This window comes from Mytilus californianus, unplaced genomic scaffold, assembly GCF_021869535.1.
Source record: "Mytilus californianus isolate M0D057914Y unplaced genomic scaffold, xbMytCali1.0.p SCAF_14, whole genome shotgun sequence".
In the NCBI taxonomy this organism is placed as follows: Eukaryota; Metazoa; Mollusca; class Bivalvia; order Mytilida; family Mytilidae; genus Mytilus; species Mytilus californianus.
In genome coordinates, this window is record NW_026262626.1 from 18,833,541 (window position 1) to 18,855,769 (window position 22,229).

The window sequence follows — 22,229 nt, forward strand, 5'->3', positions numbered from 1 at the left end:
TTATTTTGTCGTCAAACAGCACGTAAAATTCCGTACTTTTTATTGGAAAGATAAACATATAAAGACAGTATACAGATATGTTAAACTTTGTATAACACAAACAAACACATGAGTTGAAATAAAGGAAATTGCATAATACCTAACTGAGACTCGGTGTTAAGTGATAAGTTGTGTATGATACATGCAACACCTCAACAGATTCCAATTTTATATTTAGTAGTACATTTTACAGTTCAAAACTTATGATGAAAACTTTTACAATTTTTTATTGTTAAAGTAGACACGTGTTACAGATGATCAATTGTTTGATTGTAGCTTGCTTAATGTTCAGTTGCAATTATCAAATGCATATTTAAGACGAGAACAATTCAATAATAATGTAGGTTCTGTAAGTTGGCATGACTGAGATGAAGGGAAGACAATTTTTACTGCTACTGGTAAAGAAGGGTATCTTAGAAAGGGACAGAAATGCTTGCAATTGACTACCTATTATCCCCACAGAGAGTTGTTGCAAGGGTTCTTTATTAACGTGCAGATAGCGCGGCGATCACCCTATACGAAGCCTTTGATTGAACGTTCTCATTCCAACCGGAGGTAATTCGAATTAATACATACCGCACAGCCAAACAGACGCCCCATTAGCAATAGTGTTACTACCGTTGCGACCATATGTCTATACCCCTGTTTTATTCTCAGGGTATGTTATATTATATACATAAAGTTGAAGCACGTTGTTCAATTGACACATGGTAAAGATCAAACAATATAAAAACACCATGTATAAAAATAAGAAGATGTGGTATGATTGCCAATGAGACAACACTCCACAAGAGATCAAATGACACAGAAATTCGCAACTATAGGTCACCGTACGGCCTTCAACAATACAAAAGCCATACCGCATAATCAGTTATAAAAGTCCCCGAAATGAAATGTAAAACAATTCAAACGAGAAAACTAATAGCCTAATTTATGTACAAAATAATGAACGCAAAACAAATATGATGTGTTTATATTGTGTTATTTTCAGTATTTCTTCCTCAAAAAACTTCCTTGACACGTTCATTCTGACAAATAACTGTTCTTGCAATAGAAATTCAAAGAGTGCTTTAAATATAGTAAAACTAGTATCGGGCATTTGATTCTAGAAAACGCAGAAATTTTAGTATTTTCTACAGTATTATTCACATCAACACCATTTTTATAACTAGAAAGTTTTTTTTTTTTTTGTATATGTATCTTTTATAAATATGCTTAATGAAACATCGTAGATATAAAACAACACGTATTATTAAAATGAAATTTCGTCTTCTGTTCTTTTGAGATACTGTCTAATTGACGTATATATCACTGTATGTATATTATCAGATGTTTTTTTTTTTCTAATTCTGTTACATCAATATTACATTTTAGGGGGTGTGGCTACCTGATAAAGGTAAATGTAAAAAGGCGCTTCGGATGCACGGATTTTATAAAGTGATATTTTTATGTACAAATAATTCGTTTAACTTACCTTTGATGAATTTTACCTGAACTGTCATGATATTCATTAAAACAGACAATAACAAAATCAAAAGGGTTCAACACATTTCTCAAGCAATAACATCATTGCGGTGTGACTAATATGCCCTCTGCTGGTACTAATCATTGATTGGAAGTTTGTTTATATGTTGAAATTTTACTGCAAAGGATATTGGCCAGTATATTTGTATGTGTGGTCATGTATCTTATCAAAAATGCTGAAGTATATTACAAAGTCATATTGGTCACTTCTTTGCGGCGTGTGGACTTTATCCGAAGTGAGAACAAAATATTAAGAGTACATCCAATTTTGCTGACAACTGACACGAACAATATTGTTTGTTTTCGCATTTTCTTACTTGTAATTGGGAATACCAGTTTAAAATGATGTATGGCATGGTTAATTGTTTAGGCCACATGTACGCCTTTCTGGTAGTTATTGGATCTTACCATGTCCGTTCAAAACAGAAATATTCTAGAGGTAATGAAAACTTTTAGCTCTTAAATTTTGTCGGGGTAATGTATTCATTTATCTTTCAGGACAATGAAAGTGTATATGTGTAAACAAAAGGACATTACATAAATAACTTACAATGATGTTACTGAATTTGTTACTTGTGTCACACACTGTTGTACCAGACATTCTTTCTATTCTCTTCTTTTAAAACATAATTAGTCGATGTAGTTAGAATTATCACATGACAATTTTGCAATGATAATCGTTTAATTTTGAATGTTTGCATTCTTAACTTTTGTATTATGTTGCCTGCTTTCTTCGAGATGTAAGTATTGATTGTCTCGTAGCAATATTGTTTTTATAATAGATTATTTTTTAGATTTCGGCTAGTTGAATTGTATACTTCTTCAACAAACCGAAAGTTGGAAGCATGTAAGTATAACTTGCAGTAATTGGATGACTACAAAAATGAAACACAAACGAGATTCTCATTACATTGTAGAGAAAAACAGATTGCAATTATATAATTTTATTTTAAAAGACAGCTTTCTTTCGCACAGATCAATGACTATACAATTATTTTTAAAAAAAAAATTGCATAACGCGAAAAATGATTTCAATAATAACCAAACACTAATGATAATGATAAAAATAAGCATCGGTACCATCGTCGTCATTAAAAACAATGTTGAAATATAATTTCGCATCAACTTATATATGTGAGTCTCAAGAGAGAGAAAATAAAATCACTGCCGGTCTACAAAGGTTACTGTTGGTTTCATTTTGTCACGACATTCATGGTAATTCTCTTGTACCCAAAGCATATGGTTTCGTTATATTTTGCTATTTCTAAATGACCAAATTTTACTTTCGGTGTACTAATATTCATATAGCAGGAATGGCGTAGTCTTCCGGAGCACCTGAGAGATCTCCAGTTTTTGGTGGGGTTCGTGACCAAGTCTTTATTTTTTTATGTACTGTTTTACATGTTTTTTGAACTTTTTTTGTCATTTTTAGTTTTTTGCCAAGGCGTTGTCAGTTCCCCTCGATATTTCAGTTTTGAATTGTCTCTTGGTATCTTCCGACTCTTTTTTATCCATATTTCCGAAATAGTTGTGAATTATAAGTCATTGAAAAGACAGATAAAATCTCTTTTCCCGGTTTGAACAAAGTTACCACAAAAGTCAAAACGTTGCCCAGTTTACAATGAATCATAAAATAATAGAAGCTAGAAGGTTTTCATAACAAGACATTAGGTCCTGATTGAATTAACACATGTTCTGTTCACCTTTTTTCAAGAGGATATCACTATGTAAATCGATTTTACCGTTTGGTTTTAACCTGTATCTCTTTGAAGTTACAATCATTCAATTGTTCAACATTTCATGGCTAATAACAGCTTAAAGAGTCACAAAAATTGCATAAAATCCTCTGAGGATATATGTTTTAAATTGTACGAATTTTTTTTTTTATTTCCTTAAGGGAAATTACATGTACTGATAGTTTATGAAATTAGTTAAGTGTAAGTTGTCGACAGGAGAAATTTACCTAGCATATTTCTAATCACCAAATATAAGTTATCAGATGTTAACATCATAAAAATATCATATATGTCACCATAAGGCAGGAACTGCTTATCCTTCAAAAGCACTCGATTCTATGCTGATTTTTGGAGAGTTCGTGTTGTTCCATTTAAAGTTTTAGCTTGTTTTTTGTATATCTTTTATCGTTTGGTCATAGTGGTGACTTTTTTTTTCCTTATTCATTTCATTACTCTTTTTAATATTTTGTAATCTATAAAAATGTCGTTATATTTACTAATGATTTAGATACAAATTTCAACAGAACAACAGTATACAGCAAATGTATATGAAAATGATACCCTGTCTCTTTTAGGAACCTCTTACATTATTACGATACATGTAATGCGGAAATGTTTGTGTACATGTACACGCTAAAAGTGTATCGCCATAATCTTGGACAATTGTTCATTTTATTGTTTGTCGTCAAGTTGATGTCTGTTTGTTTCTTTTTTATATAAAAGTCAACAATAGGTATGACCTTGCTCTTGAAGACAGTGTACAAATAACACATAGCTGAGAGGGTCATAGAGCAGATTGTTACACCAAGAAAACATTGTCAACTGAGGCGAAGCCAAGGTTGACAATTTCTTTTCGAGGGGTAACAATCTGCTCTATCACCCTCTCAGATATGTGATATTTAATTTATTATACTGAAAGTTCTATTTAAAATTTTGCCCGCAAACCCCTTGTTTTCTTTTCACATTTTTGTTACATATAGTTTTAAAAGCTATATTTGAAAATCTTATAAAATTCTTGTTATTTTTTCATAGTTTTTGAAAGAAAACAGATGCCAATGTTAAATATGTGAAAAATCTGGAGAGAATCATTTCCCGCCAAATTTTCAATGGCTTATATCTCAAAAGCGTGCCCACCTACCTCAGCTTTCCTCCCCTTGAGCAAACATCATTATAAAGTCATAATGGTAAAAAAAAGAAATGACGACATCACTGACGGTGCGTTTCCCGAATGACGTTATTGTATGCGCAATTAAAGTGAAAATAGTTGCAGTAGGGTTATGAGGAAGAACGACAGATATCGAAAAAATGCTTTACAATTATACGATCCCCATCACGAATGGTTTGACCGATATAACAGGTGTGCACCTACGAGAGAAAAGTTTACGCGGTCTCAACTTTAATTCATCTGAACTTTAAATTAATTGATTGTGTCATATTCCCTATCTTTACAATTTGAGTGAATGGCGAGTTTTGCATACAAAGCTGGAATTCTTTACCCTGTCGATGCACTAATAGCTTCTCATGCAATTCTTTCAGTTTTCTTTTACTCGGGTTGAAAATTTGTAAACTACAACTATTGCCTAATATTTCTTGCCAACTTATTTCGTAGGTTTGGTGGAGGTAGGTGGTAGAGATTAACTGCAAAAAGGACATGTACATGACAGCACTTAATCGTTTTTTTTTTTTTTTCCTTCGGTGACTGTTCTTACCTTAAATAATGAAACATCAGTTCTAAATCCAGTAGCCACAGAAAATCCATTATTTTCCAAAAAAGGCTGTGAACCATGTTCGTGAATGGATAGCCTTATACCAGCTTCTGAAGTTATGTATGGGACATAATCACTCTGATTTACGTTGATTAGCAACTGTAATGCTGTACACATATAAATAAAATATATCAGAGGCTCTTGATAATAACTCGACCCAATATGTATTGACTTTAAAATTCAGTTATTGATATCAAAATTTTATATATTGTAAAAAATAAAAGAAATCGAAGACGAAAACAATTGTTAAGATCTTGTTGATAGTGCTTGTACGTACAAATGTAAGCACTCGGATACAAGTTAACTTAATTTAGTTTTAAAAAAAACGAAGAAGAATTGTTAAGTAAATCATGATTAGAAAATGTAATACAAATTTGCCTTGGATACAAAATATAGTACAAACTTTATTTACCAAAGAGTGGCCCTGCACGTTGTGTGATGATTGGTTTTGATGGGAATCTGTAACACTTGCCATAGTACTTGTCAACAAATGGAACAAACATACTGAAGTAAAATTAGTATATTGCAATAAAATGAAACTTAAGGTCACCCTGTATGAGCAATTACATAGCTAAAATTTTCAAGGCATGCGCAAAAAACGCACATCACCGGGTTGTAGTACTGGCATATTGTAATCTGAAAATGCGAAATTTTAAACGGTAACATTGTACAGTAGGTTATCATGATCAATCTATTTTTAATTAACCGTAAGACGAATTACTGTCAAGAATTGTATTCATTATCTCAGACACAAACAGGTGTACAAGTGTACACAAATATTTATAGTACATATATATTCAAACAAAGAAAAACAAATACGAAGCGAGACAAAAACATTTTTAAAAAGACAAAAGACAAACAACATCATGTGGTATAAAGACAGTAAAACTGCTAGTAGTCTGTTGTTATTTATGTATTATTGTCATTTTGTTTATTTTCTTTTGTTTCCTATTCTGACATCGGACTTGGACTTCTCTTAAACTGAGTTTTACTGTGCGTACTGTTGTACGTTTGTTTTTTCTACATTGGCTAGAGGTATAGGGGGAGGGTTGAGATCTCAAAAAACATGTTTAACCCCGCCGTATTTTTGCGCCTGTCCCAAGTCAGGAGCCTCTGGCCTTTGTTAGTCTTATATCATTTTTAATTTTAGTTTCTTGTGTATAATTTGGAGTTTAGTATGACGTCCATTATCACTGAACAAGTAAACATATTTGTTTAGGGGCCAGCTGAAGGACGCCTCCGGGTGCGGGAGTTTCTCGCTGCATTGAAGACCCATTGGTGGCCTTCGGCTGTTGTCTGCTCTATGGTCGGGTTGTTGTCTCTTCGACACATTCCCCATTTCCATTCTCAATTGTATTAGTAAGTATTAATTGAAGTATTTCTTAACGAAATTTTATAAAAAAAAATTTTGCGATCGGAAGTTAAATGAAGGAAGCAGACCCACAATGTAGTCATACCTGGATTAATTACATACTAATTTGGTATACTACTTTATTCAAGTTCAGATTGATCAGTATGTTTACATGTAAACAATACAAATAATTAAGCAGTACTATGTTAACAAAGAGTTCGTATGCTTCAGGCAACCTCTATGTTTTTTCCCATATTTTGATCAAGTAGTTGAAATAATATATTGTAAACATAAATAAATCATTGAAACACGAAACAATAAACTACTTTCCCATAATATATATTAATTATTAAACTTTGATAAAAACTAATGACCTTTGTACTTTGAAATCGACATATTCATTGTTCTTCCCATTCAGATTCAATAATTGTTCTCGAAGATTTGTAAAAAGAAATAGGAGGCCTGTGTCGTTCACCAATATCTTTGAACATCTTCTACATTGACCACTGTCTAACATTTTATACTATTATATACATTTTAAATTCATGAATAAAATCTCGTATTTGTTGATCTTGTATTGCATTTTTTTTTCTATTTACAGTTTCTCTCTATCTTCTATAGCTTTTGCCCCAAAAACATAAATTGGTAAACGTTATCATTCAAGGGAAATAACTCCAATAAGAAGTAGACTGAAAATGTCAGTTTTGTTGATTTATTTGTTGGTGAAGATTAGCTGACAAAAATTAATATTCTTCTACAGTTTTTGCCAAAAACGCAAAAAAATAAAAGGGGTAAACATTGTCAATTAAGGGCAATACCTCCTTTAAGGAGTCGACTTATAATTTGGCTAATTTAATATATTTGTAGATCTTGTCTTACTGGTCATGTTTGGTGTTTACAGTTTTTTTATTCACAAAAGTTTTTTGCAAGCAAAATTAGGTAAAACATTTTCATTAAATGGTAATAACTCCTATAAAGAGTTGACAGACAATTTCATCCATATTTACAAATTCATATATCTTGTCCTGTTGATCCATTTTTGTCTTTCATTTCTATCTATCGATTATAGTTTTCAAAATAAAAGGCAATAACGGAAAAAAATGGTAAAAATTGTCATTCAAAGGCAATAACTCAACAAAGGAATTGATGACCGATTTCGGCTATATTGCCATATTTATAGATCTTGTATTGATGATCAGTTTTGCTTTTTTCTTTCTATTTATCTATTATAGTGTTCAAGATTATAGTCGAAAAAAACAAATCAAAATGTCATTCAAGGGCCATAACTCATATGATGGGTCGACCAATGATTTAGAAAATTTTATTTATATGTAGCTCTTGTCTTGCTGATTAATATTGCTGTTTAAAGTTTTTCTGTAACTACATGCATTATAATCCGAATAATTCAGTCGTCACATTCCGCTCATCTACGATTACTACATTAACGCTTGAATGCGTAGACAATGAAAAATCGTCAATCAATCATTCGGAATTAGCTCGGGTTTTACCAATTTTAATAGGTCACCTATTCTACAGGGCACCAATCAAATTCCAGGATTCGTGAAGCGTTTTTAGAGTGTTAGGAATTCAGGCCCTCGCAAGTAGGAGATATCAATTACGGGGAAGGACTGAATTATTGTGGTTACTTGTATTATAGGTTTCAAGATAAAAGGTAAAATCGAGAAACAAAAGCAAAACCGTCATTAAAGGGTCATGACTCTTATAAGGAGTTTACTAACTATTTCATCAAAATTTGACTTATTTGTAGATCTGGTCGTTCTTCAAAAATGTATCTATATCCATTATACAAATGAAGTTATCATGATAGAAGCCCGAACGCAGAAAATGGTAAAAATCGTCATATAAGGACAAAAACTCCAGTAAGAAGTTGACTGACGATTTCGTCCGTAGATGATTTGTATATTTCGACTTGATTATAACTTTTGAATGTTAAAGTTTTTGTACTAACATGAGCAACACGATGGGTAACACATGTGGAGCAGGATCTGCTTACCCTTACGGAGCACCTGAGATCACCCCAAGTTTTTTGGTGGGGTTCGTGTTGCTAAGTCTTAAGTATTCTATGCTGTGTTTTATGTACTGTTGTTTGTCTGTTTGTCTGTTTCTTTTTTAGCCATGGCGTTGTCAGTTTGTTTCGACTTATGCGTTTGAATGTCCCTTTGGTATCTTGCGCCTCTCTTTTACTCTATTTTTTTAATTTCTCAGATAATAGGCATTTTTTGTGAGTAAAGTTTGTCATTCAGGGACAAAAACTCCTATAAGAAGTCATCTGTCTCTTTTGAGGTAAATATTTAGTAAGTAGCTCAAAGTTTTGATAATTTCTGCTCCAGTTAGATATTAGCTATCTATAATGGTTTTTACGATAATAGACAACAGTTGCATTTTATCCCTACGTTCTGTTTTTGGCCATGTAAGACATTTTTTTTTTAACTAGATACTACAAGAATTATTACGGACAAGTTGGTGCCAATATTCCTAGTAGTTTCAGAGGTTATGAACAGACGACGACGGGCGATGACGGACGACAGACAGTGATGCGAACAGGTCACTTGGCTTTATGGGCATTTAACAAAAACGGCTTCCAAATCTACAGTAATACTTGTACTATTAAATAATGTAGTTTAGGGGTATATATTTTCAGAACGGTTAAATGTTTGGATTCCATATCGAATCGTACGTATGACATATGAGAGTATTCCATTTATCACTTGTTCTGGACATCTAAAGGAAGGCTCTATATAATTTATTTTTATATTTTAGGTCGAGAAAATCTGACAGTACCGTGTCAGAAACGATAGACGAGGAAAAGACAAAAATATTTATAAAGCACTGCATACAAATCTTAAGATTGAGCAACACAATCTCAACCAAAAACTGGGGTTGATCTGTTTAAATTATGACAACCTAGAAACTGAAATGTCGGGAAGGGCCCCGATTCCACAATTATATGTGAGGTACAGACACAAATAATCAATACTGATGCAATCAAAGGAATAATGTATATGGAGTATACATTTTTCGTAAGTTTGACACAACGAAATTATTTGGAATATGTATATGTGTTTACACAGTAATATTTAAATCCGAACACTATGAATATAATGTATTTTGGTAGCCATTAAAAGAATTGAAAGGACAAATCATTATTGAAACAAGGAACCAATTTGGAATATCAAATGATACGTTTATATAAATAATATGTCTCATAGTTTTTTAATTATTTTAACAAGAACTAAGATTTCACTTTTTTGGCCTCTTGAATTCTAAAATCAAAAAGGAACAGCAATCTAACAAATACCATTCTTCAGATTTCACAAGACATTCGCTGTCAAATATCAGTATACATAGTTTTGAATGGTGTCTTTCATTTTTTCACTAGGTATTAAAACTTGTAATCAGTACAAATCTGCAAAAATAGCCTCATTAAATATTAGCCAAGGCAATATCCAAAATATGTTTTGTTGCTATGTATTAATAAATATGTAAATGTGTGTAAAATATCTTTTTCGTTAAAGCCTTTCATCAAATCTATTTTGTCCAAAAACTATTTGTTAAATTACGATTTTAGGAAAAGTATTTCCATTTCGGCTTGTTCATGACATCATAGTGACACCACAAATGACTTGTTTGCACTTCCAGACCACAACTCAAAAATTTTCTATAATTTTGAAAAATTTGGAGTGATTATACTATTTTTCAATTTCAGGGGCCAAATGTAGGCTCTTCTCATACCTCCTTCTCGGTGAATGTTTAGCAAAAGTAAATTTTGAATGCAAAATTTGACACCGGGAATCGATTTGGAATACCATATAGTGCGTAAATGAATATATCAATTTTCGTTGCAATCCTAGCACAGGAAGATGTTTCTCAAAATTTGTGATTTTATAGCAAAACGTTTTTCTAATTTTCACAAAACAATATTTTCGGAATTGTTATTTACAAATGAACTATATTCACCTGTATATTTAAAGTTTAGTAGCTGTTCGATCTCAATGTTTTTTATTTAAGGACAAATTACATGCCAAAAATTTATAGTGAATGATTCAAAGGTGTTTTTACTTTCTGAAAGTTATTAACACATCTGTGGTTTCATGATATGTCGTCAATTCAGAATTGTGCACCATTTGACATCCGGAGTGATCACATAGACTCAGCATGGCTGGATAAAAAAAAAATTATATTTTTTGTTACCAAAATCTATTTGCTAATTTTTACAAAAAATAGATAATTATGCATATTATCATATTATGCATGACATTTGTACGAAATGTTTTAAACATCCTATTCATACTTCTACGGTTTTTTTTTTCGTTTACAATAGTGTTGATTGACAGGCGGAAAGACATACAGACAAACATAAGGTAGGACAAAGTGAAAACTATAAGTATCCTGCATCCTCGATTCAGGGCTCTAGTTAAGTATTAGAACACTATGTTTAAACACATTAATGTAATGCATTAATTATTTCAACTTGATGTGCCATCACTTATAATTATAAAATTGCCTTTCAATACCATCATTGTCATATTCCCGCATATGACTGTTTCCCTCGGTTTTAGTTTGTAACCCGAATTTGTTTTTTCTCAATCGATTTATGACTTTTGAACACCAGTATACTACTGTTGCCTTTATTTATATACAATGATTGATACATAATAATGTTTCACTTTCTTACATACTACACGCAGGTAAAGAGGTAAAGGTTAATCATGGTGCGTAAGATTGAATAAAAATGACCATTCCATATTAAAATAAGTATTACGGGTATATTGGGTACAGAGAAAATGACAGATTTTGTAGGATAATTTCTTATAAAACCGACCATTCAGTAATCAACAAAACTGTATGCTGGAATTACAAAAATATTATATGTCTGCGTTGGTATAGTTTTCCCATCTTTCCTTAGCCTTTTTAAAGGAATAGAAAATTTAATTTAGCAATCTTATTTACTTTACACGGCAAATTCGACTGATTAAAGATCTATTTCATTAAGAAATAACACCCGGATACATAGGAAAATAATTCTTTAAAATACTGCTGAAAGATCTCATTTTGATAATTCAGTGATATTGTCATATAACAATGTATAAGTGCGTTTAAAACTAAACCGTTGTATAACAAACATCGAAAACCCTTACACAAGCACATACTAAGGGAAGCTATATAAACTCGACCTTTTAGTGGAGAAATGTCATGTCATTTTGATAATAAACATTGATATAGTTGAGGTTAAATGGTCATTGTCGACATACCTGTGTTACAAATAAGATATTAGTCTTACGCAAAATGAGATTTTGGTAACATAATCAAATTCATACATATGTAAGACATAGTATACCATGGTGAATAGAAAAAAATGACGTGCTCTCAAAGTTTGTTTTGCAATTTTGGTATTAAGTAGATTTGTAATGCTGTTTGATCTTCTTGTTCAAGATCAGGAGGCCTCAACGATATTTCTCCTTATCAATGGGATCTTCCATTTAATTCTAAAAGGAATACACTGTTCCTTATTTTGTTGGCTATTTGGGGCCAAAATATGATTTCGTTCAATTTCTGAACCAGTGGTAATTCTTTTATAAATAATATCAAGGCGTTTAATGAAAATATAACATCTATAAATCAACACCCCTCACCACAAAATAAACGATTAAAGGAAAAGAAAGTATTTCATTATAAAAATGTTTTTTTTTAGAATGAAATAAAACTGTTCCCAAAATTATGCGAAGTAATGTCTATAAACAGGTCCACTAGGATAGTATACCTTTAAGTAGAGTTTACAATAATATAAACAGACTGCTTTATATGCACATAAAAATCAAAATCTCGTAAAAACATTAGGATCACAAACGAACATAGGCTAGACATAATCTAGACATAGGCTAGACATCAGTTAGAAAACTAAAACTAGAAGAAAAATAAAATACCTTTTATTGCACTGACGTCCCTCAAAATTGCAGTAGATAACAAAGTCAGAAAAATCCGCAGACAGGTCTTTGATTATAGTCTCTGCTTTTTGAGAAAAAAAATTAGTCAATCCAAACACCGACAGCCTGAATCTCTCGCTTCCTCTCCAAATATTATCTAAAACATCTGCAGATAAACATTCTTTTATTATAGAAGAAGGTATATAAATATAAAAGTAAATTTGCGTTATGGCTGTTTCTTAAATCTTTGTGTTTAAAATGGTTTGCTTCTGTATTTACAGCGCTTAACTAGCATACATTTTGATTGACAGATAAATCAAGGAAACACGAAACTGGCTAAACAGTATATCAGCGTAGTTTTACTGCAAACATTATCTGATCGTTCTGAACGTCTGTCAATATTACATTCAAGTCATGATGTTAACAATATACAATATCTTTTTATCGTATAGCTTCTTAATAAGGATGTAGTCAGGTCAGGTTTAGGAATTTTTGTCAGATGTTCGGACTCCTTAGGTTTTTTTCCTACGGTACAGGGTAAAATATTTTGCCCCATATCACTCACTTTTCTTTTTCTTTTCTTGATTCTATCATGGCGAAAAGTGTTTTATCTGGGTGAGAAAGCCTGTTTGCCCTCAGGTACCGCTAACATTGGGCAGGAAAACTAGCAATCCTAGTCAATTAAGATGAGAGTCGAACGTACTTTCCATGAGCGAGGTTCGATCTCACACTATCAGTGTTGGTAGGCTGATGATCGCTGTAGATGCATTACTTGGACCTCTCTACAAACCAAGACCCAAAAGAGAAACATAGGGGCAATAAGAGCATTGTGATAGAAAAACAAACAATAAATTGTTCTACCCCAGGTTTATATTACCTTAGCTGCGTTTGACAAAACCTTCCTAATTTTGGGTCCTCAATGCTATATTTATCTTTTTTACTTTTTTGATTCGAGCGTCACTGATGGGTCTTTTGTAGCAAGAACGTGCGTCTGGTGTAAACAATACAATCCTGATTTATGAGTTTTTTTTAAACCAGCGGGTCGATGCCACTGCTGCTAAAGGTTTCCTCCCTGAGGATATCCCCAGCCAAGTAGTCAGCACTTCCGTGTTGACGTGGAATATCATTGATTTGTTCTACCAAAGGGTTAGATTACCTTAGTTGTATTTGGAAAAACCTTTCTTAATTGTAGGTCCGCAATGAACTTAAACTTCGTACTATATTTAGCCTTTTTACTTTTTATATTCGGGCGTGACTGATGAGTAATCTGTAGACGAAACGCACCTCTGGTGTAACCAAATATAAGCCTGATTTTGGAAATGTTTTCCAACCACTGGGTCGATGCCACTGCTGGTAAAGGTTTCCTCCCCGAGAGTATACACAGCCCAGTAGTCAGCACTTCCGTGTTGACGTGGATCTGGTCATATTTATAAATTTACTGTTTACAAACTTTCAATTTATATGAATACTATGGATTTTCTACCCCAGGAATAGATTACCTTAGCTGTCGATGAAACACAAGTCTGGCTTTTAAAACTATTAGAGGTTTTGTATGCACAAATAGACAGTTCACAAAACACATACACACATACAAAAACTTAAGCAATAGAAAACCCATGAAAACTCGGACGTGTGGGAGCTAAACTCAGGTGCTTCGAACTCGACAGCAGTTTCCACAATACGTTGTTAATGAGTCTTATCAGGTTATAAAACAATTGCAGATGTCTTATGTCTATGCCAAAGTCAATAACCATTCGAATATGTTAAAAGCTTCATCCACTTCAAACAAGACATGGAGTGAACTCAAGTGCTTCAGAAGGTTCAGCAGTTCCTGCTTCACTTTTGTCAAGCACAAATTGTTCAGAGGTCGTATTCTGGGGTGTCACCATCATAGAAAAGTGGTCGATATTGTGCGTAAGTCAAGTTGAATATATCCTGTGGTCATCTGTAAGACAGATATTCGATATTGTGGCAATGACAAGTAGAGCATATAATATGTGTTCATCTGTAACATCAACTATATGCCACATACACCTATATTAGTCTGGACCAATGAAATAACAAAGATTTATAAAAGAATTGGCAATTCAAAAAATGCACTTACCTTTGTAAAATCGGTATAATACACAACATAAAACACAGGTATAGATTGAGGCGGAAGACCTGGGTCAATAGAGATAACTCCTTAAATTGGTAAGGCGTTTTTAATGGCCAGTTTCATCGATGAAATATTTAACAAACTAAGGTAAAAAAATCGCTGTTACTTTGAAGCTCAAAATGTATCGAAATTGTTTGACACAAAAGTTCCAGTCTTGTTCTACACTATAGCAGATACGTTTATATTTCAAACTCCCCAAAGCAATAATTAAACAACAGTAGTATAAACGTTACTTATACAAATAAGTGTATGGATTCATCTTAAGACTTGATTGCTTCCATACTAATGGGATCATTAAAGGTGGTAGTAAAATAACACTTGGCATGTTTGCTCCTTTGTTTTAAATTAACATGCTTTTTAACGGACTGGGATAACTTGATAGTTTATAAATAACGGAACTTAAGAAGTTGAAAAAATGACAGGTCCGTGTCCTTTTTTTTTCAATATAGTCAACTGAAAATTTGGCGGGAAATTATTATCTCTAGATTTTTCATACATTTAACATTTACACCTTTTTTTCTTTCACAAACTATGAAAAAAAAAAAGGACTTTATATGGTTTTCAAAAATGTCTTTTTAAGATATACGTAATAAGATTATGAGGGCAAAAAGTAAAGTTAGCGGGCAAAATATTTTATTGGCGCTTCATGGATAAAACTAGAGGATTCCGAATATTTGACAAAAAAATATAAAAAAAACAAGAGTAGCGAACATCTTTAAATGTTCACAATAAATTCATGTATTTAAACTTCAAATCGACCAATTTATTTTATCGAGAATTAAATACCTTCCGATATTTTCGAATGCCCGTAGTGGTCGTGTTGAGGTCTATGGTAAATTTGAAGGAAAAACAAATGCAGTTAAATATTTTCGGAAAACGGAGTTATGTTCCATGAGAAATGGTTAATAACCTCCTCACTAATTACTTTATCATATGTTCAGTCTTATCTTTGGTATTTAATTTATGATAAGATCGTCTAAAATTGAAGTCTTTTAGTTATTCAGGAGTAAGATGTTATTATTTATTAATTAGTTGTTGTACTTCCAAATTTCATATTATACCTTATTTTATAAACGTTCGCATAGATATATTGCGATTGCCGGGTCATTTTCAAATTTGTCTAAAGACGGGTTTCCTGCCTGTAATGGTGAAGCTTTCCACTCTGCTGGTAAGTTAACCTGGTCTGTTCTAAACGCTTAATTATTAGATTGATCTATGTTTATCTAAAGTAAAACTATTTATTCAGATTTGATCCTTGATACCTCTCTATTTTTGATAATAGTTTACATTTCTAAATTATACTTCCCATTTACTTTTGATACATTTTCGTCTACATTTTTGATACCACTTTACACTTGTTGGATTTGCTTGCCTTGTTGTATTTTGTTAATAAAAGTTTATTGTTGAAACAGCTGCATTAATTCTCTTTTAGCTCAAGATTGAGTACAAATAAAACATACAGAATAGAAATATAGAGTAATAGAGTACACCTTTAAAAATACAAAGTAAATATATAGAATACGAGTTATCAACAGCATACCAGTTTGAGTTGAGTGAGTTGAGCTATCACTGGGCATTCATCAAGCTTAAAGTGCATCATACATTGAAGCCGTATCATAAGAACCTTGCAAACCTTATCCAATCGAACCCCTCATATTACATAAAACTGATTTTCTTACAGGTGAAAGCCATCAGTTTATTTTCTACTTATGAGTTTAAATGTCCCTTCGGTATGTATCGCCTCTCCAATACTTTGGAAGTCAGAAAACGATATTGGAAAAACAGATATGATGAAAGTAACTTAATCATGACATAGAACGAAAACGATTATTTCGGTTATCGGGGAAGATAGTAAAGCGATGGATGATCCAGAAAAGAAGGGGTTCTTGATCATAACTGACAAGACAGTTTTTGTCGAAATGCCTATCATCTGAAAAAGTAAAATATGTGCACATACACAACAAACGTTTAAATTACATTTCATTACAAAATATATAAAAGGCATCGCCTCTTGTTAAAGTGTATGCAGTTTTTCTCTACAAATTAATCTAGGAGGATTGAAAAAACTCAAAATTGATCCCCGAGAGAACCCAAGGGTTCATAAATATAATTTTCCAATTTAGGAGTTCTATTCTATGTCTCATCCGACACCTTTTCATTTGATATTAAGGAGTTATAGGTATACGTCAGACCTCTTGACACATAAATCCAAAATATCTTTATTTTATTTCAGTTCATTCTATATCACATTTCAAGTTCATTGTCCCGCTGCAGGCTTTATGTATTGCTGTGGAGTGTACATGTTTAACACCAATTTACACACACATTCTTTTCAACCATTCGCCCTTCATTATTGTTGAATTTGATATCTTGCATTGTTGACAATAAAAAAGAAAGAAAACTTTAAGCGAGCAAGCTTACACACACATGCCCTACAAAATCAATAAAGGTTCCCCCCCCCCCCACCAAAAAAAAAATTACTTCCACAGTTTTTAGAAGTTTCTGGTTATTGATCTCATCCCAAGTTTTGATCACAGGCGGATTTAGGGGGCCAAGGAGGCCCCGCCCCCTTTTGTGGGAAAAATTTGGTTGATTATTTATGGAATCACTGAAGCATGACTGGAGCGGCCCCCCTCCTAGGCAGTCAGTGGGCCCCCTTATGAAAATTTCTGGATCCGCCACTGGGAAACCTTCATTTAAATTGAGGATTTAAAAATAAATCTTACTAACCATCGAACAAAATGACGGATAGAACAATCATTGAATATTCCCGCTGCACAACACAGGAAACGGATAAGAAATATTTACTTACTATATGTAACTGTTAAGTATATGATTGGGCTCTTATCAGTGCCGTGTTTGTTTCCGGCTGTACACGTATATGATCCTTCATCGTTATATTCAACATTGAAAATAGTCAGTGACGGAGTAATGGTTGTAGACCCATTGTATTTGTTTGCCTTGTCGCTAGATATATTCATGAAAGTAGAACTATCATATTCCCATTTCTGCCACTGAACCACAAAGGATGAAGTAATGTCTGTCACTTCACATTGAAGAGTTACCGTTCCACCAATCTTAGCTTTGTAATCTGTTCTGTGAATTGTAACATTAGGAGGAGCTAAAAGTATGGATATTCATGTAATGAATGAATGCATTGTATCCTTTCTTATCCATTACAAAACAGATAATTGGTTTAAATGATCTGTTAAACTGAATTTCGAATCAGATACTGTTTTTTTTTTTTTTAAAGATTATCTATTATGTCGATGAAATATGTCTTTCATCTATACGATCACTGGTGTGGTGATTTTTGTAAATTCGTTGTTCATAAATATTTAAATCAGACGTCACTCTAGGTTTTGCTACCCAACGCTAATACGACCTTAATCAGATGTGACACATTTTTGTGTTGTTAATTTTAGGTTTCGATACTGTACAACTTCGTTTTTGATTTGGCATCTACAAATGTGCCAAGTACAACTGAGTCTTTGTGTCAGGAAGACAAAAACATAAAACTTGTATCTTTTGTGATTTTTTTTTATATTTCTCAGCATCAACGAAACTAGATATCTATCTCTTAATTGAAATACAATTAGTTAAATATTTCTAACCCGGATTTTTTTTTTCTCTCAATCGATTTATGACTTTTGAACAGCGGTATACTACTGTTGCCGTTATTTATCAATTAAGAAATTAAGTAATAGAAATAAACAATGTCAAAAGAACTACAACCTTTTCAAAAAATCTAGATATATTGCTTTTTGTTTGCCCTTCCAAGACATCTGTGTTCACACCTGGCTTTTAATGGAATTCGTGTTGCTCGGTCTTAATTTTTATATTTAATGATTTTTGTTATTGCTGTTTGTCTTTTCGCCGTTGAAGGCCGTACGGTGACCATTAGTTGCTTACTTCCGCTTCATTTGGTCACTGGTGGATATTTCTCTCATTGGCAATTATACTACATCTTTTCAATGGTAAAAGGAAGTTGCTTACAGGTTTTACTATATATAAAAATAGTTTTTTTTTTGCTTTGAACATGCTTGGGAATATATGGACACGGTGTAAAAGATCGTTATCAAACAATAAAAATAAAACCAAATAGGGAGTCAACCAGTATCGAACATTGTCTTGATTCTTAAAGATATTTTTACATTATAGTTAAATCAACATGGCAAATAATTCAGACTTTATTAATTCGTTCACTCCTATATAACATTAATTCCAACATCAATATTTTTTGGTAGGATTTAAATTTACCCTGGCTGTCTTCATATGTTCTTTGGACATCTCTCTAAAAAATAAAAATTTTCATAAAATATAATATATTGATTCTGATTTCTGTAAAGTTAACATAGTCTCCCAAACCATAAACACAAAATATGTGCAAAATGATAATAGCATATTAAACTAATGCATGTAATATATTTCACGGAAAATTGAAATCCGGTAGGTTGTTATCAATAATGTCTCTTTAAAGCACATCTATAATGTAAAAGTTAATTTATTGCGTACCAAATGATACGTTTCCACAGATTCACTTGAAGATTAACTGTTGATTTATTTTTTGTAAGTTCTTTTGTCTCATTGAATAAATACAATAGCTATTGTTCTATGTGCAGTTTATTCACTGGGACCTTTAAATTTCTTCTAAGAGAAATCTATCACTCATTGATTAATTTACCTGAGTAAAACAAAATCTTATAAATAGACGAAAATACATGTTTTATACTCAAAAACTGCATGGGATGTTTTGTTTATTTAATAATAAAGGGATATAGTTACAATACTGTAGTCATGTCATTAAAGATGGCGTATTTTGGAATTAATATTGATTCACTCATAGGGTCTTTGCATCGGAAATAAACACATTTATTCTAAAACCAGTTGTTGGCATGATACGGGTTATGTTCTTCTCACATATTGTATGATGGTATGATAAGAAACCCCTACCGGGAGGGATTGTGTATGATTTTCATATGATGAAGACATAATCTTTCAATCAGTTTAATTGAGGTCTGGAGCTGGCATGTCAGTAACTGCTAGTAGTCCTTTGTTAATTTATGTATCATTGTCTTTTTGCTTACAAGTTTCTTTTGTTACCTATTCTGACATCTGACTCAGACTTCTTTTAAACTGAGCTTTACTGTGCGAATTGCTGTGTGTTTCTTTATCCTACATTTAATAGAGGTATAGGGGAAGAGTTGAGATCTCACAAAACATGTTAAACCCCGCCGCATTTTTGCGCCTGTTCCAAGTAAAGAGCTTCTGGCCTTTGTTAGTCTTGCATGTTTGTTAATTTTAGTTCATTTATATGTTTTTGAGTTAAGTATGACGTCCATTTTCCATGAACTAGTACACATTTGTATTTAGGGGCCAGCTGAGGCCCACCTCCGGGTGCGATATTTTCTTGCTGCGTTGAAGACACATTGGTGGTCTTCGGCTGTTATCTGCTCTTTGGTCGGGTTGTTGTCTCTTTGACATATTCCCCATCCCCTTCTCAAATTTATACTACTGTTATCAGGTTAGGGTGAAGGTTGGCTCCTGTTAAAACGTTTAACCCGCTGCATTTGTATGCATCTGTCCTAAGTCAGGAGCCTGTTGTTCAGTGGTTGTTGTTTGTTGGTGTGGTTCATAAGTATTTCTCGTTTCTCGTTTTTTATATAGATTAGGCCGTTGGTTTTCCTGTTTGAATTGTTTTACACTTGTCATTTTGGGGCCCTTTATAGCTTGCTGTTCGGTGTGAGCCAAGGCTCCGTGTTGAAGGCCGTACTTTGACCTATAATTGTTTTCTTTTTACACATTGTGACTTGGATGGATACTTGTCTCATTGGCACTCATACCACATCTTCTTATTTATAAGATATATTATATACTTTACAAGATATTTTGAAAATGATTAGATTTAGAAATAAGAACGATTTGCTATACATATATGATTACTTTTTTCATACAAAATGTTATGCAGGAAATTTAAAAAGTAATCCAGTTTACCATTCTGAATTCTATAAAAGGAATCAAGACATATAGTTTTTGAAAAATGGGTAACAAAAAAGTCTGTTGCTTCTCTATTTTTAACGTATATATTTCTTCTAAATATCAAAATCAGTAATACGATATTGTGTCTTCAGTGAATTAACAAAACAGAACAATACAAAACAAAAGAGTAAGAATGCAAAGTAGTTTTCGCATACTGTGGCGTTCAGCAATCACCAATTAATATATCATATATGTTGTAGTCACCTGTCAGAGTTTCCGTAGTACATGACACTAGAAAACATTTCTTTATGATGGCAATATTCAGAGTTCTGATTATACAATCTTAAGATTAATCATTTACCTCATAATGAAATATTACACAAGAATGAATAATAAGCAATAGTATGCACCTAACATCTCATTTGTTGAGAGTAATATCACAGCTACCTACTGACGGTTTATTGGACCTTCACGGCACACATTCACAGGGTTTTACTTTTGTACATTCACTTTATTTTTTTAGATATATATATATTGTGATTTAAATAGGGATCTAAGTCTGGTGAATACTGCGAAAAAGTTCTTCTTGTTAATAATTTAGAAATAATACAAAATTGTGCAAATATTGTAGATTCGACTGTTTAATTAAATTAACCATTATTAAGCAAGACAATCAGTTGTGAGGGTTTGAAAAAATTTGGACACCAAAGAGTCGTCAATGGTTATTAAGTGATTATTAGGATGCATAGATATAGAGTCATTAGTCGTGAAAATAAAATAATATTTTTATGGAGCTTTACTAGCGGTCATAGTACTCTTTTCAAAAATCTTCCTGTAAGTCATTCATAGGAATAAACAGGAATATACATTATGTGTTCATGATAAAGGTTGTCTTCAGGCATGATTGATGTACCAGGACTTACTTTCGTGCACCCTTGTATCTTTGTGCATCACATGTTAGTTATCATATCATGTTCGTTTGTTACTTTAACATAATAAAACGTGTATTACATCGAGCATGCAAAAATATAAGGCGCCAAAACAATATGTAAATTACCCTTTTACGTTTGCCCATCCTTATTAGTTCAGGTGAGTCTTCCAATTGTGTATTGATGTTTGTAAATATTTGTAGGTATTTAGAGTAAACTAGGTCACCAACAAGGCCTGTTAAGGAACCATTGAGTTGATCCCGCTGGTATTCACGTTGTATCTTTAGAAAGCTGATTGGATTCAAATTGCAAATTGAAACAGCAGGAAAGTAAATTTTCTGGTTTTGGATGGAGATTTTAGTGATGACTTGTTTACTGTAAAAATTAATTTGATAATGTCAAACTTCAAGTATTGGACATGTTCTGAAAATGCGTGTAATTTTTGCTATTGAACGTTAAGCCAATAACAGAAACATTGAAAGTTGTTTCTTAAACTTAAAGTGACGTTTGCACATTCAGGATGAAAATTAACTTTGTAATTAAACAAGTATGAAGATATGATGGTTGTCAGAAATCTTCCTTATTCCAAGACATGTAGTCACAAATGTCGACAAAAAACCTCTGGACAAGGAATTTGACTTTCTTATTTCAATTGATCAGAGAAACAAATTATATACAGTTTATTACAATCTCGTCCCCTCCCCCGAATGTGACCTAAATAATTAGACATATAATCGGGTTTGTAATTACAGGAGCAATACGACGGGTGTCACATGTGGAGCAGGATCTGCTTACCCTTCTG

At 32.6% G+C, this 22,229-nt stretch overlaps 1 protein-coding gene across 1 annotated transcript in view; it reads right to left on the reverse strand.

The window, feature by feature from the left end:
- Positions 1-22,229, reverse strand: part of LOC127724331 (acid-sensing ion channel 2-like) — a 58,395-nt gene that overhangs the window by 33,095 nt on the left and 3,071 nt on the right. Inside the window, exons 2-8 of the mRNA XM_052231265.1 lie at positions 21,556-21,802; positions 18,780-18,813; positions 17,332-17,640; positions 12,362-12,527; positions 5,478-5,569; positions 5,009-5,172; positions 2,114-2,179 (exon numbers count right to left, since the gene is read on the reverse strand). Of these exons, the coding sequence (XP_052087225.1) occupies positions 2,114-2,179; positions 5,009-5,172; positions 5,478-5,569; positions 12,362-12,527; positions 17,332-17,640; positions 18,780-18,813; positions 21,556-21,802 (1,078 nt within the window). The remainder of the gene's footprint in view (positions 1-2,113; positions 2,180-5,008; positions 5,173-5,477; positions 5,570-12,361; positions 12,528-17,331; positions 17,641-18,779; positions 18,814-21,555; positions 21,803-22,229) is intronic.